A 26,451-nucleotide genomic window follows, 5' to 3' on the forward strand; every position below is an offset into this window, starting at 1 on the left:
TTTACATTGGTAAAACACTGGTGTAAAACATAAGAAATTTAAAATCTGATGTCTCTTCACGGACCAAAAGGGATGCAACCTCGTTGGATATATCGGATGGGCTTAAAAATCTCACAAAAGGTAATGAGCGATAATTCATGCACTCTATAATCGATTACATTATAATTTATCGATAGACCGCATGGGACGTCATTTTAATTAACCTTCTTTAGTCTCACGATCTCTTAAGCACTCAGAAAAAAATTTAACAGAACTTACGATTAAATCAAAACTTTCAACAAAATAAAAAAGTATCCTCACATACATGTACCTGCTCCCATTTATCATTTTTTTGTGGTCAAAGTTATTTTTGGCCATTACATTCATAGTTCTAGAGCCCCACCCCCCCTCCCGATATAAAGGGATGTTGACCGTTTTAGCCAAAAGTCGAAAATATGACTTGTGATATAGTGCTCATTGTACGACATGTCAAAATGGTTTATTCGGTCAAATGATGATTGTCAGTATGGTACCAACTGACGAATTACTCTGAAGTGTACCGAAGCATTCGAGTTAAGGTGCTCTTTTATAGACAAATGAAGACAATAAATGCGACAATGGAGGACCTTTTTAATACCGCGACGGCAACAGCACCACCAGAAATTTTGAAGTGCCTGGCCGGATGCAGAATGAAGCCTTTTAACAGTGCTAGAAGATATCTTCGCTTCATCCTTCATGTGCCGTTGATGCTTTGGTCTGATTGGGAATTGTTTGGCTTTTATCGTCATTGCTCGTGAGCGGCCTTATACACCAACCTCGATTTTTCTCTAAACAATGGCCGTAGCCGATAGCGTGACATTGGTGGCATGGTTTTTACGGGAGACCACGAGAGGAATAAACTACTTTGTGGTTTTAATCACCACCTATATGGAATTTTATAATGAGGCGTTTATGTATATCAGACCCGTGATGTGGTTTAGCAAAACAGTCTCTGTCTACGTCACCATAATATGCGTCGCAGTCGAGCGGTTCATAGCTGTCTGCAGACCGTTAAAGGCAGCTTCGGTTTGTACCAGAAGGAACGCGTATATCGCTGTTGGCTGTGTGCTCAGCTTTGCATTCACCTATCGCCTGCCGATACGATTTGGCTACACGGTCAACTATCGTTACGACCCTTGCGTTGGGAGAATGAGACCAAAGCGGGGCCGTTCAGAGCTAGGTAAAAATCCAATTTTCGATATTGTTTACGAGAATACCCTTACAGTAATACTAGATGCAACTTTACCAATCATACTCCTGACGGTCATCACATACTCTGTGCTCACCACACTGTGAGACATAAGGATGAAAATGTCAGAAGGTTTAGTCCGTGACTCCCGAAATATAGGAAAGAATTCGGCCGCAGTCAGGGTGATGTCGGTGGTGATAGTGTTTATAATACTAGTAAGACCAGGGGCTGCATATGAAATGGTCAGAATACTCGACGACTACAGTCATCTGTAAATATAGACAACAATTGGAACAGTCCTTTGCGTGTGGTTATATAGCCACTTTTTGATAATGTCCAATTGCTTTGTTAACTTCTTCACTGGAAAACCGTTCAGGAGAGGTATAATTGATCTGTTCCGCGGAAGAAAATAGGTCGCTCACTTGAACATCGCTTACAGATTTGTTTCATGTGGTTCAGCTCCAGCATCCCCTTCGATTTGGCAAGTCGAGCTATTTCCGAGCATTTTGGTTTTCAGATACAGAACCACGAAGTTTTTTAACATTGCTGGTAGATAGCTTCGCTTCATCCTTCGTGTGTCATTGACGATCACACGACTTGGTCTGACAGGGAATTGTTTGGCTTTCATCGTCCTCGGTCGTCATCGGCCATGTATACCAACCTCTATTTTTTCACCAAGCAATGGTCGTGGCCGATATCGTGACTTAGGAAGCGTGGTTTTTACGGGAGACCATGAAAAATATTAACTATCATGTGGTTTGAATCACAAAGTATATGGAATTTTATGATGAGGCGTTTACGTGATATGGTTTAGCAGATCAGTCTATTTTACAGTGTGCGTCGCAGTCGAGAGGTTCATAGCTGTCTGCTGACCGTTAAAAGGCAGCTTCGGTTTGTACAAAGAGGAACTCGTATATCGCTATTGACTGTCTGCTCAACTTTGCATGCATCTATCGCTTGCCCAACCGAAGTAGCTACACGGTCAATTACCTTCACGACTCTTGCGCGGTAATGATGAGAGCAAAGTGGAGTATTTCAGAGCTACAGACATGTTGCAATTATGCCATCGGCATTGTTTGGTTACGATCGTATCTTATCGTGCCTAGGCATATCGTCGCATCATTGGAGGTCGCTGCATTTGTGTCGTATCGTACCGTCTTTTGATACAACGAGCCCGAATCGTACTTCGATTTCTATCGGCTCGTACTGTACATGTACAGTTAAGCCCATAATTATTCATACCCTTGACAATTTTGGAGTTTTTTGTGTCTGTACATTTTACTTCTTTATTTCTTTATATTCAAGTGGCATACACATGTGAAAGAGGTTGATAACAAGTACTTCAAGGGGTAATTTCTTTTATGCAATGTTTTTTTGTATTTTATTTCAATTTATTAACAAAAAATGGCATGTCCAAAATTATTCATACCCCACTGACCCCCTTACAGGTCTTAAGTATACGGCTATTTCTTGTTTACCAACTAGTCGGGTTGGGTAATATTGTTAGTCACAATGGTGTTATGCAATAATTTGAAGCGCTTCAGTGGTTAACAACCGTCCTGTGGTCTATAAATTCAGGGGTCCTAACCCACCCAGTATTTCGATGATCAGCCAAGGCACAGACATCATGACGAAGCAAAAAGAACCCAGTGAAGACCTCTGCTCGCGTATTGTGGCTACACACAAGAATGGGAAGGGGTATAAAGCCATTTCCAAGCAGTTTCAAGTACCTACGGCAACCGTTTAGAGCATCATAAGGAAGTTCAACACATTCCATACCATAAAATACCTGGCCGGAAGTCGAAAGTTTCACCCACGTTAGCAAGAAAACTGGTGAGAGTGGCCCAGAACAACCCTAGAACCACTACCAAGGCTCTACAAACAGATCTAAGCAAGTCTGGGACTGAGTTGTCAAGGCAGACAATCCAGCGAGTATTGCACAAGGGGTGTCTCCGTGGATGCCGGCCAAGAAAGACTCCTCTTCTCCAACCCAGACACACAGCAACCCGCCTAGCATTTGCCAAGACTCATCTTGACAAAGACGAGAGCTTTTGGTCCTCAGTTCTTTGGTCTGATGAGAACAAAATAGAGGTTTTTGGGCACAGGGACGTGGCGTTCGTTTGGAGGAAAAAGAACGAAGCCTTCAGAGTGAAAAACACGGTTCCGACGGTGAAGCATGGTGGCGGGAGTATCATGCTCTGGGGATGCTTTGCATCTAATGGAACAGGCAACCTCGTTAAAGTGGATGGTATAATGAAAAAGGAGCAGTACATAGAGATCATGGAGCAAAACATCGAGCAGTCAGCCGAAAAACTTGGTCTTGGGCAGCAGTGGAAATACCAACAGGACAACGACCCTAAACATACAGCTAAAGTGGTCAAGAAATGGTTCCTGGACCACGATGTAGACGTTTTGGAGTGGCCTAGCCTGAGTCCAGACCTTAACCCCATTGAGAATCTCTGTAGAGAACTGAAGACCCGAGTGATGGCAAGGAAGCCCACGAATCTCAAAGATCTCGAGGCGTATGCCAAGGAAGAGTGGGCCAAAATCCCGGTAGAAACCTGCAGCAACCTTGTCATCAATTACAAAAGACGTTTGGAGCAGGTCATTGCAAACAAAGGCTTTGCCATAGACTATTAAGCATGTTAAGTAAAGGGTATGAATAATTTTGGACATGCCATTTTTTGTCAATAAATTGAAATAAAATACAAAAAACCATTGTATGAAAGAAATTACCCATTGAAGTACTTATTATCAACCTCTTTAACATGTGTATGCCACTTGAATATAAATGAATAAGAAATAAAATGTACAGACACAAAAAACTCAAAAATTGTCAAGGGTATGAATAATTTTGGGCTTAACTGTATATTTCATACCATGAATTTTTTTGGGTCGTATTCTAGTTTCTATCGGACCGTATCACAAAAATTCATTGCACGGTACGCGCACAATACGACACGGTCTGCGGATCATCGTCGAATCCTCATCGGACCGTACAGCTCAAAAACGATACCTAGTTCTGGTACTGGCTGTATAGGTGAAATCCAATTTTCGATATTGTTTAGGAGAATACGCTCACACTATTAATGAGACAAGACCACCCTTGATTTTTTAGGCCTTTTAGCCATTAAATTGTCAATGTTTGACTGCCTCGCATCAAATACTGCGTGGGGTTTTGAATCTGAAATTTTGATATGATAACCCGGACAGTCGGGCAAGTAAATGGTGAAAAGTAAACTGGTAGTTGACCACGGAAATATTTTGATAATCGACAAATTGGAAAAACGTTGATATTTCCACTCTTTTCAACCAACTGGCAGAAAAATCTCAAAACAAATTAGCAAAATTCAAATTAAATTTTTTCATCAAATAATTTCTTTATATCTGTAGACTTGTCACACTAAATATCTTTTCAATACCTCTCCAAATATGCACTTGAAAGTTAAAAACATACTCGCGTCTAATTGATAGGTCTGGAACCTCCAACCTATGAATATTCAATGGTGGTCTTGTCTCTAATAGATACAGGTTTACCAATCTCACTTCTGAGTGTCATCAGTGACATAATCCGACATATGATATATCGTTATATCATGTTGACAAGACCTACTACAATAATTAATTTATTATTATGACATACCCTAACCTGGGATTTTAGAAATTTTGGAAATGTTCTCTTGAGAGGACAACTCTAGTAGGCCCCCAGTGCACACCTCGAAAGCAAGGCATTCTCCGCAGACACCGTAGGCTGCACTTCGCGTAAAAGCGTCCAGAGTATTCGGACGAATTGTCTGAACACGATTCTCCGTACTGTATTGTAAGGCTTTCATTTAAAACGTTGTAATGCAAAGATAAATTGACCACACTATTAAACTGCATCTTTAAAAATAATCAACGCAAACGAATCACTCTGATTTCGTCGGTTTATCATCAGGTTGGTTTCGAAATATATTCTAACATGGAATTTGGTGGGAAATTCCTTCTCAAGGGTGAAGTTTGGCTCGGCCAGTGGGCTATAATTTAGCCGTATTCCACACAAGTGCTGTGCCAGTTTCTTCGGATTCCTTCGTGCAGTTGATATACGGCAAAATCCTTCTTTTCCGCGACCCACTCAGGGTGGCGGTATACAACTCTCTGTATGCAGGTAAAGCTGGACCCCACTCAGGTGCTGGCTGAACCGCGTCTTTTAACCTCTGAAAATTAGAAAACATACGTGCAGATGTTACATGTAAACTGTGTTAGAAACCGTGCTACTTCCTGATGCATTGCCGGATTCCAACAGACCTGACATTACACGTCCACTTTTCATAAAGAAACGCCTTGCCTGTTCGACGAGAGCAATATCCTAAAATGCTTTCTTGCCCAGCAAGATTAATGACTTTATGCATGGATCTGATACGACTCCCAATTCGACTTCAACGTGAATGAATCACAGTTGTCTTGCTGCAACGTCGATTTAATTAACAACTGCTATTTTTTATGAGAACTGATCAACGTTTTCATTTTAACAAACTACATCATTAGAGGCTCACATGCAAAGTAAAAACTTTTGGGGGCATCATCGCCCTCATAACAGGTATGACTGTGAAGGTGATGTGGTGACACTGATTATAGTACTGATTAATTTTTTTCTGATGAGGTATTGAGCAAAATGACATCCCACATGGCCACTGAAGTCAAGATTCAAAAATGGCAACGCAAGAACCCTTCCTCTGAATCTTATCACCCGCAATGATCGGGCCTCGAAAAAAACGCATAGCCTCGCTAATCCCTTATAACAAACAAAAGGAAAATTGACATTTCTGTGGAAAGTTTTATGAGATCACACCGATGTTCAAAAAGAACTTCCCCTATTCACATACAATCGGCTTGATCACATAAAACATTCCGATCCACATTCCCAATAAAATCTATGATTGCTGCTGTGGGGGCAATATTCCAGCTGATCATTCGAATTTCGGAACAAATCATCCCGACAAGTATGGGAGAATTTCCAATAAAATTGAGGTATACACGGATGAGCGTAATCAAAGTCGACATCCCATTTTTAGATTCTTGCAGAATAGACTTTACAATCATACAGAAAGTAAATCTTCAAATTATGTCACCTTTCAGTACACATCACATCACTTACACGTTTAACATTTCCTTTGGCAGATATCAATACTTTCACCATGAATAATGGAATGGGCACAAATGACAAAAGAGCGTATGTCCAACCGATTGCCACTGCCCACTGTGGGTAGACATAACTGCCGTACGACACTGGTGTGTATCGTATCACACTCAGCAAAAATATACCCTGGAACAAAGGAAAGGAAAAGGAAGACATCAATATTGGATCTGCATACGTATCTTTGTAGCTACGCATCTCCGAGGGAGCCATGTCATCATGCTACTGACTGACCGCCGATTTTGAGTTATACTGCGTGTTGATAAAAACAGTGTGCTAATAAAAGAGTTAGAATCCACGGCGAATAATGGAGGCTTTCAAGGAGGATAAATTGAAGTGCTTAACGTTGGAATTTATACGGCAGTACGTGAAGAGATTAAAAATCACAAAATTCCTAACCTCTTTATCGGAGAACGAAATGGTGTCATGTCGGCTAATTAAATTACGTGTAACGTGCTTTGTATTCGATTTAAGACATTGCAGAAGTTGTTTTCAGCCACTTATGATTACGTCCTTATATAGGGCTTGGGCCTTGCCATAAAAAAGTTCAACCAGATCAGTGTGAACGATGCCTCGCTACCCCGTACTTGCACTGGTGGTAAAAATTGTGACAGGGCGTTCACGGCCCTGGAAAATCAGTTCCCCAGATTGTCGAGAATCTTATCTTGGGATGATACGAATAAAGACTAGCAAAAGCTTTTACTTCAATTTTGTTCAGAAAGGCCTTGTGTATATGTACATGGAGTTTTAGGTTAAAGCACTTGCTAGTTATTATTCATATCACCCCTGATCTTAATGTTGGGTATCAAGGCTGCTGGTTTTCCAATTTGTCGACCAGCCTGAGCCCTGGGAGAATACCGCATCACAAAAAACGGCCAAAACGTGCGCAAATTGGTAAATTCACTAAAATAATCCGTGTCCACATAGACGATATGACACTAATGCATATAATTTCGAAGTAAATTCACCAGCGGGTTACTCAGTGGTGCTCGCTCAGAATCAACCCATGCATTGTTACCTCCTTAGGTACTTCTGGTATAATGAGTCTGCAATATGACATGTACCATGCCGGCTTACCAGCATCAATCCTAACGTCTCCTAGGATGGATAATACGACGGTAGATCGGCATGGGCAGGCACATGTACAGCCCTTGTTCTATCTAAATTTGACGTACAATTCCATATTTAGTAGTTTACTCGTTTGCTGTGGCCCACGCGATATATGCCAAGCGGCGAAAGATTGACGACCAGCACCACTTACCATCGTCAAAGCTGGTGAAACACCTCCCCACATTATCTTCCAAATAAAGTGAGGCTGGTAACCAATCATCAGCTCGATGTCTTTGAAGAATTGATTAAGCCCTGCACGAGAAAAGACACATTGAAAACTATTTGGCCATTGGTAATATCCTGCAGGAGGTAACTGTAAAACTCGGGGAGAGTCGCCCTCTCTGTCACATAAGTATGTTCATTGACTGGGAGACGAACTCAGGACCTCAGAGGACTCTGGCGCTGATGTTAATTTGAACATCAGTCGGACATCCCGTTATGAATGGATAGTAAATGTTGAAAACACAAAAAGAGTGTTCAGACTCATATAGAGTCAAAGTAGAATTTCTTCTCGAAATTTGATTTTCTTATATTTTAGTGAAAGTGTTGAGAAAGGGTCTGCCGCCAGGGCATACATATTAGCACCTGAGAATAAAGAAATGGTTACTGTTTTTATTATCACATCAATTGATAGTAAGGCCATATACAACCCTTTATGTAAAAAACGAAACTTAGTGTGAAAGGTTTACGTCTTAACGCTTACTGTGAAATCATTTGACGCTTTGATAGAAATATCAACGCTCAAAGTAAATGAAAAGGTCAGGGGCCATTGTGCTCACCGTATAGATATTTTGTAGACATTCATGGTGGTTAAGAAACGTGCTATAGTATGTAGCCAAATGGAAATGTTATGCCATTTAACCTAGTCTGTGACCTCATACCATAATGGTGGTTAGATACCAGATTGGTGGCAATCGGGCAGGTTGTTCTGCAATAATCGCATTTTTAAGGTTTTCAGATTTGGCCCCCTGGTGGCCAAGCTGTGAATCAGATCGAACCGAACTGGGATCATCTGACTATATGGTACCGAACATGTTTACCAAATGTGAGATCAGTTGTCACTGCTGTCAAGAAACATGCCCCAGTTCGCTAATTAATTTCAACCTTTTCAGTTTTGGCCCCCTGGTGGCCAAATCGAGAATTAGATTGGACCGAAATTTAGCGTCAAAGGTTATATGACCTAGAGAGTCATGTCTGCTAAATTTCAAGTTCATAGCTTTGGCGGTAAAGAAACGTGTCATAGTTACACCCTAACGGTCAATTTATGCCATTTGACCTCTTTGATCTAGACAATCTTGAGTCAAATCGAACACCCGCAAGATTTGTAGTTGATGGTTTTCCAATTTTGTTTCAGCTCTTCGATCATTCTCTAAAGCAGCGATAATATTCAAGCATCAAGCATATTGTCTCTGCTCCATTGGCTTCGATTGCTCGAGTATTGCATGTATAACGTACACAAATGTACGCGACAAGAATGCTCGAAAAACATACCGTAAATGTGGCGATTTACTAACGATCTTCGAGTCTGCTGTACCCTGTTTAATATTACTAAAGTGAATATTCATTTCCATTTAGAGCCGATTAGAACTGGTCAAGGGCCAGAACTCACCTCCGTCCGCACGAACAAACCTGATCACACAGCAATTTTCTATACGCTACCAGTCCTCATAAAACCCCTTAAAATCACAGTTTTTTAGGGGGAAATTTTTCAGACAAAGAAATGATATGAAATATGACAACCATTTTGGAATTTTGGGAATAAAAAACCCCACAGAAAGGCCAGTAATTTCGTGGATGAGGTATTTCACCATATTCAGATTGCAATGGCGGCCATTTCAAGCAGGGACAGAACTACGTCAATATAAATAGTTCCGGTCATGTGCAAGGAGGTTGCTCTTAGATAGCAGAAAAAGCCTTATTCGTTATTTTTAGTACGCTCAAGTCCTGGTGCCAACATCCCGACTCTCATGCGTTTGCGTCACCACTAGTATCGAGCCTCACAAACGTTTGGGTGAGCGATTTAGCGATCTCAAGACATTGCGGGTCAAGATGGGCGCGAAAGACTCTCCCGCTACGTGAGTGCACGCCGAGATCGGAATTCACGTCACCCCGTTATTACGACGAACATCATTTCCATCATCGTCGCAGAAATGGGGTAATCGGGCGCCTGCAGCGTGACGTCGTGGTGTAGATTTTTCACCCCAGTGGCGGATGATGTTGTAAGAACACGTAAAAATATACACTGCGTCCATTTCGTAATTTTCTTAATGTGGCTTCGAACAATAAGAAAAATGGGAAAGAAAAGGCGTGATTTGCGAGGCTTCCGCCTCCCAAATCTCGGCAAAACAACACTGCCTTCACTGTCCTCAGTGACCCTGTTGACGAGGTGAACTCAAAATGACGTCCGGCCTCAGGGAGCGGGAAAGAAATTGGCGCACTAGAAATTCATTGACCCTTTGACTTTGAGGGCGAAGATTAACGAAAGACTTGATTTTCTTAAACCTCAGATTAAAATTTAGAAATCGTCAAAAACTTTCAGAGGTATAGTTTGCTCATGAAACAGAAGAAGGATATTAATCCTATCAAAATAAAGAGACACCCATTACTTTCAGTGTCGGTTTTTACATTAGTGGTTGTGACAAGGCAAACGCCAATTGAATGTATTGAGTGTCCCTAAATGCACTCACTAGTTTCACTGTGTAAGTAATATCTTACCGTAGATCCATGATATGACCACGAGCTCTGTGAAGAAGATGAGAGCCACAGACAAAGTGGCAACGTACCAGTCCAATAAGGTGAGCACGTATACTCCGCCCTCAAAATAAAAATTTTAAAGAAAGAATGATACAGTGAAATCCCTCCTAATGAATTTTCAAATTCAATATCAAATGTCAAATATTCAACGAACAGTGATCAGGTCCATGATATGCATGTAAGGAAGGATCGACAGTTCTTTTTTGCTATCGCACATGTACAATGTAAACATAAACGATTAAAACCTCCAATATCCTTTCATTTTGTTACTTGAACAGCATATTTCATGGATCGGAATCACCACTTTGAACCATGACGCATGGGTGAGAAAACAAAAAATGTAGGTACTTGTGGCTATGTTCTCGGATCATGCATGTTCATGTGCCTTTGTCTCGTTAATTAATCTTATAATTGTTCGTTTATGAAGACAACAAAGCCAAAACATAAGTTGGTGCTATTACTCGGAAAAAATACTTAAATAAGTGAAAAATGGCTCCATCCAAATTGGAGATATTCCGTCCGTATCGGCGCATATCTGGATTGGCGTAGTATGGTTGCTTACCTGCATGACACATGGTATACCAAGAATCGCGATAACAAAACAGGTCAGTGCGGTCAACAGCATTCGCCTCAACCGACCACGGAGTAGGCGAGGGTTGTTGTCGACGATGGTCGTGATCACTGTCTCCACGCTTGCAAACTGAATTGAATGGAAATGATAGCAAGATACATGAAACTAAGATACGCGTAAATCTTATAATCATGATGGGAATCTTAGTCTCTTTTGTAGTGACAGGAAGCTTCTCAGTTATGACAAGATGCCTCTCAAAAAAACAGAATACGTATAACCCAACATTTGATGATAAATTTCTACAAAGATCCGGGCTGAAACGAATTTTGAAATAGACGACGTTTAGAACACTCACATTAAACATGTTAAAGGAGTATAAAGTGTTTTCAATAGCAAGCTAACATGCCTCTCCTGCAGGAAATCGGGAATATGAATGAGTTCGGCGATTATCAAATCATTCTCTTGTTTGTAAGATATTTTTATGCATCAATGATTAACTGGATTTCGCCGAACACAAAATACGCATATTAATTTAAATACCGATTGGAGAGATCCCTTTAGACTCACCTGGCTGCCAAGGCCTACCATAAACACCATAAGGAAGAACAGGACGGACCAAAACTGACCACCAGGCATTTTGGCCAGGGCTGCCGGGTATACAACGAAGATCAAACCAGGGCCTGCAAATTGAAAAGTGGACTCAGTCAGCTAGGAAGGTAGTGCAACCAGCGATGTGCATTATCGAATAAAAGTGATTTGGTCTTTATTTAAGCTGCCAACCGTCACATAGTTCCTGCTAGCCCCATCAGGTTCAAACACGCGTCATGCGTTTACAATATTTATTTTTTTAATGAACTTTTATTTAAAAGGAAATTATACAGAACTGGAGGTGTGCGAGGATGGAGCTAAAGCGTAGGCAAAAACCGAGGTGCCTCTCCGACGTTTTTTTAAAAACGTCGGAGAGGCGCCTCGGTTAAAAGAATACTTCGCCTGAGCGGTGTTTGCAGAGAACACCAACTTGAACAAGGTCAACAGTGCGATATCAGTTTCTAGTTCAAAACATTGAAAAGATCCTTTTGCCACATTTTGTACCAACTGAAGCGGTAATGGCAGTCAATACGTAATACATTGTAACCAAAGTCTTTTGTTCGAAGTGTAGAATTAAAGTACCTTTTTAAAAGCATTTTTTGGTTGTGATATTTTGCATTGACCTTTTGCATTGACCTTTTGCGAGTGACCTAGATTTACAGTTTACATGTTGGTGTAAGTGTCTACAATGTACCTTAGCTGATGGTATCCGAAAAATATCAGCCGGTTAGTGTAAGAGTCTGAAAAAAATGCATATACCTTAGCTGATGACACCCGAAAATTATTAATTGCAAGAAATTAAGAGATTTAGAGATATGTATCCACCGTCAAGCAAGCATTTGAAATAAGGATAGTAATGTTGTATGCTGTAAGCCTAATAAGGCTAGTTACACATATATGTTTCTTGTCACCTATTAAATAGCCGGCCTTTCACAGGCCTTTGCACTAGTGGCCAGTGCCAAATCGTCGGAGCCAATCAGATTGCTTGGTTAGGGGTTAGGGTTAGGGTTAAGGTTAGGATTTGGCACACGACGGACCTCTATGAGACAGTACAGAATATTACTCGGTCAAACGTCGTTTCTCACAATTAATTATTTCAATATATTTTGCAACACATCTGGCGATACAAGAGTTCTTAAGCATAGTTTTCAGAATGTCACGCAATTGTTTAATTAGAGAGCGATTTTCAAGATTTCTCAACATCTTGGACAAGACTATAATAAGCGCATGCCTGCTCTGGTAAGATCATATTTCATATGTTAGTAGATGGCACTATAATAAATGATATACATGTATACCATGGCTGACGACATTTTCCGCGTCCTCGCCAACCTCATGAGCCAAGTATCCAATTATAGAAAATACAACGAAACCACTGAAAAAGCTGAAGGCGCTCCCTAATGATGAAATTGCAACAGCCTGTCTGGAAATAATAATGTATACACAGTAAATTCCTTATTTGCCGACAGTTTTGATAGCAGGAACCTTCTAATTATAGGGGGACCGAGTGGTGCAGGTAGTGGTGTCTGCTGATAAGTTGTTACCGACATGCGACGAGGCCTGCACTTTACCAACCAACTCGCACGGTGCACGGCGGTATCAATATGATGGTGTCTGCACTTCATAAAGGCCTACGATTATGCAGTTGTCTACACCGTGATACACAGGGTGGCCCAGAAAACTTTTCTCTTGCACAATAGAAATCTATTGTGTATCCATTGTGTGAGGGAAAGGCTTTCTTGGCCATCCTAAATAGATCTCTTTATAGCTCAATCTTAATCACGCTAATAGTCTGGTTACTGCAACAGCAATGTTTTCTTCTGTTACTTGTGGCACTGGCGAGAACAATTTCAAGGACGGCGCTGGCCTTTACGAGCAACTCAAATGAAAATCAGTCATAATGAGTCGATTTATGGTCCTGGTCATAGGCCCGATCATCGACCTTTTAGAATGGATTTCACGGTTGTATGTCTCACTTGTAACTGGATATGGGAGAGGAGGCTATTCGCCTAAGACTTAAAATATTTACTTTTGCGTCCTTCGGGTTAAAGAAGAATAAACAACTTTTAACACAGACAAATCAGAAGCAATGAGAATACATATGCATAATATATGCATAAAGTATGAAATATTTTAAATCACAAAGACATCCGATAGGAAATGGCAGACCCTAGACTTTTCATAATGTTTATGCCTAATTTGTGAATTATATTTATGTATACTTGTAGCAATCTGTATGGAATTTGTTGTAGCTGGCCATAGTGACGATAGCACCCCACCCTGCTCCATTGGAATATGCAATCTGGAAGGCGGCGTCCATCCACACCTGCAAAATCAAAGCAATGATCTGGAAAGATGTCACGCGCATGCTGCACCGATCTAGAAACACTACACCATGACTTGCAACATGATCCCTCTCTCGACTAATGTCAGGATATGACTTGCAACATGATCCCTCTCTCGACTAATGTCAGGATATGACTTGCAGCACGATCCCATCTGGATGCCAGGACAAGACTTGCAACATGATCCCCATCTACATGCCAGAACGCGACTTGTACATGCAGCATGGTCCCCACCAGAATGCCAGAACGCGACTTGAAACATGATCCCAATCTGGATGCCTGGACATGACTTGCAACATATCACGTGTAGTCTTCTTTTAACTGTGAACGAGTTTTCACTGGTCCCGTGCTACTAACTTATCCGTACTTTTGTCCACTCAAGCACAGTAAACCAGATGGCCGAGTTTCAACTCGACAGTGAAGACAACTGCATGATGTTTGCACTTGCCTAATTACACACCAAAGAAGGTCATATCATGGTGTTTTAACGAATTTTATGAATATTGAAACGCGTATAGTAGCCTATCGTGCGATTTTAATGTGGATTCTAATGTGAGTGGATAAAATATTAAAATACTCACCCTGGTGTTGAGCAATGTTTCCCATTTGGGAATTATGTATAACTTGATACCTTCTATGGCTCCTGGTAAGGTCACTCCTCGACAGAGCATCACAATCTGAATAACGACCGGGGCGAGGGCTGTCACGTACACAGCCTAGAAAAGAAAATGAAATCGGTCGCGATTCTGTATTCCGGCTCACTCGACAGTACACAATAAAATCTACCATAGGGTCCGTGTAAATTCTAGACATACATTTTCGTGATTTAAAACAATCCACTCCTAATGCTGGGATTTGCACCAAACTTTGCAGAAGTGTAGTCCTATATCTTGTCATTGCCATAAGTGAATTTGATAAAGGTCCAATGATTCTAATTTGTTTTATTAACCTTTTCAGGAGACACCAATGATTCTGAATTGTTTCAATACGCGGCCGCGTGTTTACTGCCTGTGAGGGAATATCTTTCCGAGCCAGTAAAATCTAGAAAAGGATCGCGAGTTCCTATTTCGCAATCGACCTACCTTTCCCGATGATTTGACGCCTCTTATGATGCACAGACATGTTACGACCCAAGTGACAGTATAGCAGGCAAAGAGCTCCCATCTCATCTCACCCATGCTGTGAATACCACTGGTTCTTTGGAGGACATGCCGACTGCAAAAAAATGCTGTTCATAATAAAGAAAGCATATAAATACTTCAACAAAAGAAAATTCCCCCAAATCGTCTTATTTTTTAAGCATCCACTATGAAATAACACGTGAATTTCAGGAAACCATTACTATGGCGTTCGGCTAAATGGTGAAAAGATGTGGAGCGTACATTTTGTTACGCCTGCAAAAACGTCAATTAAATGAGAAAGGACTTGTTTCAAAAACTAAAACGTACGGAATGACCTGCTACCATAAGCTAGTTGTTTCAGACTTCTAGATCTTCACTTCTTTTCCACTTATCAATACCGGATATTTCATTTCACTAACATCAGGTCAGTTGAGTCATCATCAGGTAAACGAGGTAAACAGAGAGCGAACACCGCATTCTAAACGGTGTATGCCCCCGCGCACTAAGACATCTTAGACGGACGTAACAATTCAGATGAAAATGAAATGGCCAGGGCCATTGTGCTCACCTCCCTCACGGACAAGTGATTGCTTTCGATTTTAGCCACCTAGGGCCGAAGCACACCGAAATTTATTCTGCAAGGTTTCATAACATAGGGCTACACTGAATGTACCAAGTTTCAAGTTAGTATATAACTGAATCAATACGATCGGTATTTTTTGCAGTGAAAGTTTTGAAATAAATGTTAAATCTACATGGACCAACTTACTCCCAAAATTCTTCACTCGGAGATGTCCATTTCACAGAAAAGGGAAACGAACCATTCGTGTCATTGACAGTGGAAATCCTCTCTCCTCCCATCCTGCTATCGCTGAGGTAATTCCAGGTTGCATTGGTAAGATTCTGAGAGGTGTCGAATAACCACGTGTTGTTCATGTTACGTACTACACATGCGTCTGTATTCCAGGTGTTATTACACGTAGCCCACGGCAGCTCAGCACTGAAGGAATTTCCTACGTAGAACAAGGTCCAGGCAATAATCACGTTATAGTACATTGTACTCACTGCTGTCATGACCACCATACCGCAACCAACTCCTGTGGAATAAAGCGATGGAGATAAGAATAATTGTTGGCCCTGAAGATCGAGATTAGAGATCAGGATATGAATTCAGATGAAATGAATCGCTAAGATCGGTGTGGTCTTGCATTAATGGCGAACGTAATGAAATGCAACTCGGTTCATTGTAACTGACCGCAGCGAGTTGACTTTGTTAAAATATATCACTAGGTGTGCTTCGAGCATACCAAAGCATGACCATCGGACAATCGTGGCATCCTAATACCTGCCATACACAAGGTGATTACGCCGAAGCCTTACGTTTAGAGTTAGGTGGTCCAAACTTAAAATTCTGAGATAGAATTTCGAGATTTTGTCGAACAATTCCGAGAGAAAAAGTCAGAATTTCGAGATGACAAGTCAGAATTCCAAGATAAAAACTCATAATTCGGAGATGGAAAACTTCCGAAATGGATTCGAAAAAAATCACATTCTGTCCTTTCCCTTTATACCACCGTATCACCAAAAATATACAGAACCGCCATTTCTTAAAACACTGCATTTACAAGATATAGAACAGTTAGAGGCAAATCTCTGAACAGCATCGGTATTGTACTAACCATGAATATTGTGATCAATCTATTGTGTATGTTTTCATGTATGTTCTATATATTTGTTGTTCTTTTACTAATAATTATTTGACATCTGTCAGAGAGCCCTCCATAGCTCACGTTTTCATCTTTCATCTACCGATGAAGCTTAAGTTTATCATATTTTTTAAAGACATGTTGGTTAATTACCTCAAAGTCAAAACAGTCCCGAACTAGAACATAACGTCATAATCTTTGGACAACTTGCTGTTGCCAACCCCCAATCCAAACTCAACTCACTGTATGGCATCAAAACACTGTCTGTTTAATATCTAGCCTTGATTGAATATTCAAGACTGGTCTAAGATCGGTGAAATAGACTTGGAGTACATATATTCAACCTTGCAAGTGTGCCATTTTTAAAACACAATGCATAAACATATCACAAACCTACCCTTGAACAGCGGACTAATCCTCCATGCAAGAACTGGGCTGAGACTTGAGAACTGACCATACGCAGCTTCGAGGAAGAATAATGGCCAGCCCAGCATCAATAGGAAGAACACATATGGAATAAGGAAGGCACCTATAATGGCAAAAAGTCGAGTTGAATTCTCTTTTGACACCAAATTCTAAAAGGCCTTAGTCACAGTACATGTATATCATTGTTTCTAATACAAAATACATTACGCCTCGTTTTGATCGGAGCGGTCTTGGTATCGTAACCAATGACCGCCTGGGTGGGTATAAAATTCTGAATTTTAGCAGACGAATTATTTTCACCAAGAAGCAACGACTCAGCCCCACAAAACAATGTCAAGAACACGAGATTTTGAAGTATTCCCCGATATTGGGATTTGTGAAGTAGGGAGGATACCCGAGGACTCTTTCGAGGTCGTCAGTCAGGATTCAGAAGAGGTCAAAGACGAGGAAATGGTAGAAATCGAGCTAGCAGACTGGGAATTCCCTTGCTGCGTGACGTCATCTTCACAAGCAACAATATGGCGGAGTTCTGGACACCAGGCTGGATCATTCTTTGACGAAAACGGAACATATATACCTTTCAAATCGTATTTAATTTGTTTAATTTTGAAACCTTTTAGAATAGAAATTAATACCTCGCTGTCGGTCATTGGTTGTATAATCAAGACCGCCAGCTCGGTATTGATTCCTTAAACCATGATCGGCAGAAATTGGAACATGATTTTCAGGTGTTGCATCCCTTTACACGCGCACGCGTCATAACGCCAAGGGTATCAAAAGGGATTTGCAATGTTTCCTTATAAATCGTGGATTTCCTGCTCCTCAGTTCATGCCAGAGTTCGATGCAGCATTTTTTTTGTTTTGGCGTGATTATTGGGCGTTTCTGGAACCTGGAGTGCTGCTCAATTGAAGGATAACAAGAAACAACGCATTTTACTCTTGAATCTGACGGATGTGTACTCTGTGACCGGACTGATGATTTTGATTTGGAAGCGGCCGCCAACTGTTGCCATGGCTACGTTGCAGCGATCAAAGACGCTTGTTTGAGGGCCGGTTTTTAGCATGTATTTCCACTTGGCGGCGCTGCCCATCTGATCATCGACCACCAAAGTGTAAGCTAAAGTATAGATGAAATAAACCCAATTATACTACGTCTTTACTTACCGCCCCCATTCTTATAGCACAAATATGGGAACCTCCACATGTTCCCTAGTCCTACTGAAAAACCGAAACTCGACAGAAAGAAATCAGCCTTGCCGGACCAGTTTCCACGGATAGTGTTTTCGTCCCCATCTTGTTTGACGTCATCGGACTTCCGGCAACAGCAGGTCATCGAACTCTTCATTTAAACGACTACAAAAAGATGAAAATACATATATATAATCGTCATGACGTGTGAGAGAATCATCGATACAGGCTTTAGAAAGACCGTTCAATAATAGCCCTTGCTACTTCACCGTAAAAATATTGGCCGATATTCATAAAGGATGTTTTTCAGTTAGACACGATTATCTTGCTAAAACAGTGACTAAACATGTGATAATCAGGCACAAAAATTATACAGCATTTCATCAATGGTGATTAGTCTGTCCCATGATTATTTCGGGGAAAATAGCCGCCATCTCCTTGGCAATAGTATCTCTAGCGGCCTGCTTCTTTAAATTTACTGTCGTATCCGTGCGTTTGTCTTCTATGACATTCTTCCTTGCTTTGACGCACTCGATGACACCCATACGTTGCTCAAGAATAAAGTTATATGCCCATTTCTTAGACATTTTGGGAGGCAAATGGCAGTGTGGAATGATTTTGCGCGCCCCACTCCAATTCACACGGGTCTTTTGCTTAACTTGTTACGTATTTTGATTACAAGCTTCTTCGTCCACTAGGGCAAAGTCAATTGAGTTAGACACGGACATATAATCCGCTGATCATTGCCCTTTATGAAATGTGATCATCGAGGGAGTATATCAAAACATGGTCAAAAGCTTGTATTATACGCTGACAGATAGCCGTATCTAGGCTGATCAGCTGATAAATATCCTTTTGAGTGTGGACGGCGAGCACGGCACTGTTGTGGTCCGGGTGATGGCGGACACGCGGGATTTTCCAATTGGATATTCGGTGTACCGCTCTCGCGCGGTAAACCACGGGGCTGTGCCAATGCCCATACACATGTTGAATGTTCATTGTTAGTACTAGTGTAAACATTATTTGTGTTCTGCGCGAGTTTACCTTTCTTATTGAGTAATAAAGAGAAATGAAATTGTCAGCCTAAAAATGTAGCGGTAAAGGGCTTTTATGATTTGTCACCGTAAACGTTTTGCAACTGAACTTGAACCCAAAGAGTAGGCTGACGAAAATAAGTCAGAATATTGGAAGGTAGCCATGAAGGATGGAATGAATTCCCCGAGGGAAAATGACCACTTTGCCAAAGGGCAAGAAAAGAGTGGGGCTATAAGGGGGTAGGATGGTTTACGCCATCAAAGAGGTTGCCACTGGGACCAAGACTTATAAAGCTAGGTATGTTGCAAAGGAGTATAGCCAGGAGAAAGGTGTAGATTATCAGGAGACCTTTGCTCCAAAAGTCCAATAGCTAACAATTACATTACTTCAGTGCGTGGTGTGATGCAATTGGCAGCACAACATGGGTTGGTGCTGCACCAGATGGATGTAAAAACAGCCTACCTTAGTGCCCATATCGACAGTGAAGTTTATGTAGAACAGGCCGAAGGTTTTGATGTCCCCAGTTCTGAGGAAATTAAATAAATCCCTAGTGTATGGTCTGAAGCAGTCAGATAGAAATTGGAATAATTTGTTGCACAGTCACCTGTTTGAAAACAAACTTCACCAAAAGCTCGGTAGAACCCTGGATACATTGATGATTTGATGATTGCTGCCAGTACTAACAAACTGTTGAAAAAAGAGGTTCAACGTGAAAGACCGGGGCCGGTTGGCCTATTTCTTGGGCATAGATTTTGAACAAAGGGTCGGCACTCTAAATTACGAGCTGTGTTATACACGAATAGTGAAAATGGCCTATCTCTCACAGGATACATGCTGATTGGGAATCATCTTCTGCTGAAAGGAGGAGTACAACTAGGTATTGTTTTACTCTGAGCAAAGAGGCATCCCCAGTTTCATGGAAATCAAGGAAACAGCCCACAGTGGCATTGTGCATGCCCTCATGCGTGGCAGCAACTGTCCAGGAGAGCATGTATTTGATGCAACTACTGACAGATGTCGATGGCAAACGTGTGTATGGGCCAGCTTTGATCTTTGAGGATAATCGGGGCATCATTGCTCTGGCCCAAAATCCAGTAAACCACCAACGCTTCAAGCACATCGACATACGTTACCACTTATCAGAGTTGAGCAGAGGCAAAATCATGATCAAATACTGTCCCACTGTTGACATTATAGCAGATGATAAGATCAAGCCAGCCACAAGATACACAAACTAGAGCGTTTCAGAAATTACCTGTTTATTGGACAGTAAAACAGTGGTGTGTCTGTGGCTCATAGTTAGACAGTATTAGATGTTTTTCAGATGAGGAAAACTTTAAAAATGCCATGGCCCATAGATTTCACATTGCCATCTTGCCTATATACAAGAAGTAGAACATGTTTTGTAAATAGTTGGGAAGAGAGGAGAGAGTACCTGGGAAGTACGGTGGGTGATCACTGAGCGATGGTTGACTACACTCCCTGGGCAGCCCATCGCGCCATCCTAATTTGGTCTCCTTATGGACAGCCACAAATAGCTCAGTATTCGTGGAGCTGGACGATTAGCCAATGGGAATTGCTGTAACGAAACTGTAAGGGCATTTTCTGTTACCGGGATGGTGCCATAAAATATACATGTAATATGTACTCTGTGCTAATTGATACCTTTCCCTTTTCCTGTTCAACCCATATGCATGGTGAGGGTTTGAATCATGCAAATTTCACTGAAGATGTTTCACCTGCGGACCACTCCGCCAACCCCTCAACCAATCCCCTTTACTACAGGCCTACCCCTTGCTTCTCTCCATTCATACAAATGATCGCCGATTTCGTCTTGTAATAGTCCAATATTATCTATGGAATGCCAACATCATAGGTGTTAAAGAGACCTGCTCTTGCACCATGTGTGTAGTTCCTACATTCACAAGTCAAGTTACCCACATTAGGCCTACCAGTGGTCGAAGTTTACAGTGGTTCTGGAATAGCTGTCCATGTGGAAGGTACGGATGTGGATGGTTCAACTCATTTTCAATCCAACTCATTCTATCAATAAACTATAGACCTTACACGACTCGGCTGCATTGTTAGTTCGTCCCAGATCTTCAATCGGACTGTAAAAGGGCTATGGCTCGTCATAGTTTGATTTCGGGTCTGATATCCAGCTCACTTCAACATAGGCATGAGATTTGATACTTGACTGTTGATAAGAACACCATAGGTGGTCCGCTTGCCGCCGAAATGAGGGAGAGTGGGCGGTGCTTCAGAATTCAAAATCTGTGCACAATATTCTCCGAACTACTCATAACTGGCTGATACTAAATCAGTGTGGAGATTTGGACAGCAAATCCCTGTCCGCTATGGTTTACGAAGCGGCTCGCAGACGACAGCAAATAATTTGAAAGCACAGGCTGATTCAACCGCGAATATTTCCTGTTCTATGGCACTCGCCGGGGATTTGCTGGTTGGTATTTCTAGATTATAGCTTTAACACACCTACTAATAGGTTAATATTAATGAAGCTGTCCTTAATAAATAGATAAATCCGTGTTTTTGAAGCTCTATGCCAAATTAATGGCACAATTTGCGTGTATTTCTACCATTATTGCCTAAGTTTTGGAGATTATTGAACGGGCTGTGTTGGCTAGCATGTACACCAGAATAGGAAGATGCGATTACAAGCGCTTGGCTCGAAGTGTTCTATAATGTGACGTAAAATGCAAAAATATTCGGCAGACTGTCCGCAATGGTTACCTCTGTGCACCTGTGTGACTGTCCGCTATGGTTACACCATAAACATGGCAGACAGTCATGACAGTGTCCACATGTAACCCTAGCGGACAGTATGCCAGCTATATCTGCATTTTAAGTCACGTTATGAAACATTTAGAGCCAAGTGCTTGTTATCACATCTTCCTTTTCTGGTGTACATGCTTCACAACACAGCTCACGTACAATAATAATCACAACTTAGGCAGATATGGTAGATATAATTTGTACCCTAAATTGGGCGTAAGGCTACAAAAACACTGATTATTAAGGAGAGCTTCATCAATATAAATCTATCGACAGATGTGTTTGAGCTATCATCTAGAAATACCAACTAGCAAATCCACGTCGAGTGCAAGAACAGGAAAAATTCGCGGTTGAATCTGCCTGTGCTTTCAATTTATTTGCTGTCGTCAGCTAGCTGCTTCGGTAATCATTGCGGACAGTGATCTGCTGACACTGTTCGAATCTCCACACTGTAAATGGAAGTATTTCATTTGCATGCAGTAGAGTATGGATTCATAATGTTGAGTGACAACCTGCTGACCTAGACGCAAGGGCCCAACGCGCCGCGTAGCGGCAAAAAAGCGAAGCTGGCGAAACATTTATAACGGGTCACCGTCACTTATTATTGGACTTATAGCGCATTTACGGGGTTGCAACTATTTTGCTTTATAGTGTCACCAGGAAAGAAAAGCATGCGACCTAACGCCGATCTATTTGTATAAAGTGATAATTGGAAGGTATATAGTAGGAAACATCAATAAAATAATCATTCCATGTCGTCTTTTGAGGGCATTTTTGATTGTAAAAAATATGTGTGTACGTCACCGTAGTCTCTGCAATGATAATTTTATCAGAGCAGTCTCGCGCAAGTAGAAGTTCTTTACCTATTAGTTCTTCACTTATTAGTCTCAACGTCTGGCGCAAAGCCAGACGTTTTCCATTACGATTTCACTACGATGTTTGACAAGAAGGAGCAGTGCGCGAGATATGCTAATGAGCAGACTTCCCTCGCTTGAGTTTCTGAAGAATGTTCCATATCGCGCTAAGCTCATCACTGCTGATTATGACAGGCGTGCAACGGCAGGTATCTGCTCCCGAACTTCCACCCTAATACGGTACAATAAGTTACCATTTGATGGGAATGGGACAATGCCCTCACTGTGTATGGAGTCATAGGGATAAGAAGACATTATTCATTAGTGTTGGTACAAGTGATTTTGCCCAAAAAGCATGCGCATTCAAAAAACAAAATATGCAAGGTATCACGTACATGACCATGACGACGTGCAGAAAGTGCACTGGCCAGTGCATACCCTATGGCTATGTACTAGTAAACATGGTAAACATGAACAAAAATCATTATTCATCGGCAGTTCATTTTACTCCGAGCTTTTCCTGAAACATATAGCCATGATGATTAGGCCTACCATGTACCATGACCAATAACAGCACTAGATCATGTAGATGTCAACAAGTTCACATGAACCGTATAATCCCGCATGGCGCATGTGGGGCATGCGTCTAAACCAAAGCCCCAAAATCACTTGTTTTGGTCTATTTCACTTGTGTTTCCCCCGTCTCCCAGTCCATAATACATTTACAGTTTACAATCCCCGATCATGGCCCAACAAAAGGTCATCGGTTGACTAAAGGAACACAACTGTTAAATGGATTTATAGTTGAATGCGATCAAACTACGTCTTTTCAATCGTGGATTGTAAATTTAACCCCATGGGCCTAGGGAAGGCCCTATAACAATACTTTCGACACAGTTATTATCTCCGCTGCCTCCACCATGTTACACACAGTGCTCACTGCTGATTCTAAAATGCGCCACCTAGTCAAAACAGGACATAGATCTCTTTCCAATATTTCGTCATTCCACTATCGTCATCACCTCATCATACTTTCATTGACATTACAGGCACACATCCACAGAGCACTCTTCAAATCATCTACACAGTGGTTATCCAACTAGGATTATAAAGGTAATTTCTTAGCCCCGCACAGTGGGTTTCAGTCTTGATAAAGGGGCACTATTGCTAGCAGCTAGGTAGGCAAGATAAAGTTAGCCGAAGTAGCCGATAGGGGTCTCTCACCCCTCAAAGTCCGTCACAACTATTCAAGCTTGTACAAGGAATACATGCAGCGCTGACTCTAACAAGACCCAATGGGAATGTCGCACAGTCATCTGTCAAAAACAAGACCTATGTTGTAGTATGATCTCTTGCCAATATTTAATAATTGCACTATCGTCATCACCTCATCATACTTCATTGACATTACAGGCACACATTGACATAGACCACTGTTGCAATCAACGACACAGTCGCTATCCAAGTAGCATTATAGAGGTAATTATCATTATCATTCATACCTCATTAGCATGTGAACCAATCGCGTCGCGTCCTTTGCGATCACGGCAAAGCCTCATGGAATAATGTCTTTCACCGTTGAATAATTTTTCATATTCCATGCCTACAACTTCAATTTCTTCATATTCCATGGCTAGAAGTTCAATACTAATATAATATCCAAGATAAAGTTACAAGAAGTAGTCAATAGGGGTCTCTCACCTCTCACTGTATGTCCACACTATTCACGCTTGTATGAGGAATACATTCAATGCTGAATCTAACAACACCCAGTGCCCTTACTCTGTATATTAGTCACTGGAAGATGGCCCATTTCACTCCTTGCTTCTACTTCACCTATAGTCTCATTGCAAACGCCTCAGTTCTATGATATCACATTCACTTTCAGCTGTCATGCAACGCAACAACTGTGCTATCTGCCATCGCACATCAACGAAGAAGTGCAGCCGCCCACATTCCACCTCACGTCTGTCCGACCAGCTGCAATCCTCGAGGACGCCCCACTGTACCACGATTTCACTACGATGTTTGACAAGAAGGAGCAGTGCGCGAGATAGGCTAATGAGCAGACTTCCCTCGCTTGAGTTTCGGAAGAATGTTCCATATCGCGCTAAGCTGACCACTGCTGACCATGACAGGCGTGCATTGGACTGGTACAGGTTGGAACTGAACATTGAATATGCTGGTGGTGACGCTTTCTGATGAGAAGTTGGTCGTGACTGATGCAGTATCCTTGGACTTGTCCACAGCATCGTTCAATCATTGCTCTCTGAGCTGCCTTGATTCTGTACTTACCCAAATACTAAGACCAAATGCCTGTTGACTGTGCTTTAAGAGAGACTGGCGCCATGCCTAGAGATATGACTGACCCCTATTGGCAAATTTGTATGACTTTATCTTGCCTACCTAGCTGCTGCCTATAGTCTCCCTTTAACTGCGGAACACTTCAAAGTCGATAAAATGCCATGTTCCACCTTTTAATGTGTTCAGACCGCCATTTTCAAAATAATCAAGTCAGGACACTGCCTTCTAGTCTCATAATAAATTTTGCTTTCCTCAATAATAACATTTCTTCTTCTTCAATGCTTTCATCATTCCAAACTTCTCCTCCTCTGACTTTTACAGGGGTACAGTCATGGCAATCAAAACCCAAATACTGAGACCAAATGCCTGTTGACTGTGCTTTAAGAGAGACTGGCGCCATGCCTAGTCTCTCTAAAAGCACAGTCAACAGACACCAACCCCCTCAGACTCAGAAACCACAAACGCCCAACCCTTCCTGCTACCTTAATACTTCTGGATTTCTATTATTGATAAAGTAAATGGGGGCTATATGTTGGAACTCACCCCGATCAACGATCTGGGTACAGTTGATCTGACCTCATTGGAGATCTGACAAGAAAACTGGTTTGGACTCAGTACCTCAGTAACATATACCATGAGTACTACGCCATTAGTAAAAAAAGTGAAAGTTTTGTAATTGAATCTGAAAATGTCCAATTGTGTACATACATACTGAATACAAATTTCATCAATGCCAGTGAGTAGATAGAAAAACAACTACATGCGCTATGAATACTAAGTCTTAGCAAATCTGTAAGCAAGATTACTGCACTACGGCATTGTGTATTACAGTCTTTCTACTTTCCTGGCCCATCAGTAAATACGAACGGTGAATCCCTTTAATATGTATGAAATTATAAAATACGTGTACTCACGGTATAGACGCCTAGGAAACGTTTAAGGAATTCAATACCAAATACGAATGAACAATTTTGACTTGGTCTGTCTGAACTTGGTCAGTCAGTGAAATAAGTGGCCTACTATGCCCTCACCGCGCCTTAGTCGGTGTCAAAACAATGTTATGCATCACCAAGTCGTACGCGAGTTTCTGAATGGAACGTTTGTCCTCTTATTCATAGAAGAGACTTAAGAATCAGGTCCATGTCATATTGGACCTGTAACTTCTTCCAAACAAAACGGTGGATAACGGTAGCGGCTACGGTTCAACGAACTGCCGCTAATGTACTCTAGCAGACGAGGTGAGTTGAAAATCAGTGTATGGAGGTTATGAATA

The 26,451-nt window shown here is 41.5% G+C and overlaps 1 protein-coding gene and 1 long non-coding RNA gene across 3 annotated transcripts; one reads left to right on the plus strand and one right to left on the minus strand.

The window, feature by feature from the left end:
• Window positions 1-4,829: 4,829 nt before the first annotated feature.
• Window positions 4,830-26,196, minus strand: LOC135484046 (sodium- and chloride-dependent glycine transporter 1-like). Of its 2 annotated transcripts, none has more exons than XM_064765115.1 (14): window positions 19,690-19,767; window positions 18,169-18,357; window positions 16,976-17,107; window positions 15,642-15,969; window positions 14,834-14,966; window positions 14,333-14,467; window positions 13,629-13,732; window positions 12,705-12,829; window positions 11,386-11,498; window positions 10,810-10,947; window positions 10,209-10,308; window positions 7,645-7,745; window positions 6,345-6,512; window positions 4,830-5,403 (listed from the first exon to the last, which is right to left on the minus strand). In XM_064765115.1, exons 2-14 carry the CDS (start codon window positions 18,347-18,349, stop codon window positions 5,224-5,226), a joined length of 1,938 nt encoding a protein of 645 aa, XP_064621185.1. In that variant the 5' UTR covers window positions 18,350-18,357; window positions 19,690-19,767; the 3' UTR covers window positions 4,830-5,223. The 2 variants fall into 2 exon arrangements, with proteins under 2 accessions (XP_064621185.1, XP_064621184.1); XM_064765114.1 differs by lacking the exon at window positions 19,690-19,767 and adding an exon at window positions 26,093-26,196 and having other exon boundaries at window positions 4,831-5,403.
• Window positions 22,783-25,034, plus strand: LOC135485706 (uncharacterized). The gene is made up of 4 exons (XR_010446601.1): window positions 22,783-23,079; window positions 23,924-23,987; window positions 24,288-24,353; window positions 24,763-25,034. It is a non-coding gene; the product is annotated as an uncharacterized LOC135485706 (long non-coding RNA).
• Window positions 26,197-26,451: the final 255 nt, after the last annotated feature.

The sequence above is a fragment of the Lineus longissimus genome, chromosome 3 (assembly GCF_910592395.1).
Source record: "Lineus longissimus chromosome 3, tnLinLong1.2, whole genome shotgun sequence".
Classification (NCBI taxonomy): domain Eukaryota; kingdom Metazoa; phylum Nemertea; class Pilidiophora; order Heteronemertea; family Lineidae; genus Lineus; species Lineus longissimus.

Excerpts from the sequence above, each read along its gene's own strand:
- LOC135484046 (XM_064765115.1), bottom strand. The coding sequence starts at position 18,349 with ATGAAGAGTTCGATGACCTGCTGTTGCCGGAAGTCCGATGACGTCAAA. Across the intron at positions 17,108-18,168 it reads GTGCTATAAGAATGGGGGCG|GTGCCTTCCTTATTCCATAT; the intron begins GTAAGTAAAGAC and ends TTGCCATTATAG. Across the intron at positions 5,404-6,344 it reads CCAAAGGAAATGTTAAACGT|AGGTTAAAAGACGCGGTTCA; the intron begins GTAAGTGATGTG and ends TCTAATTTTCAG.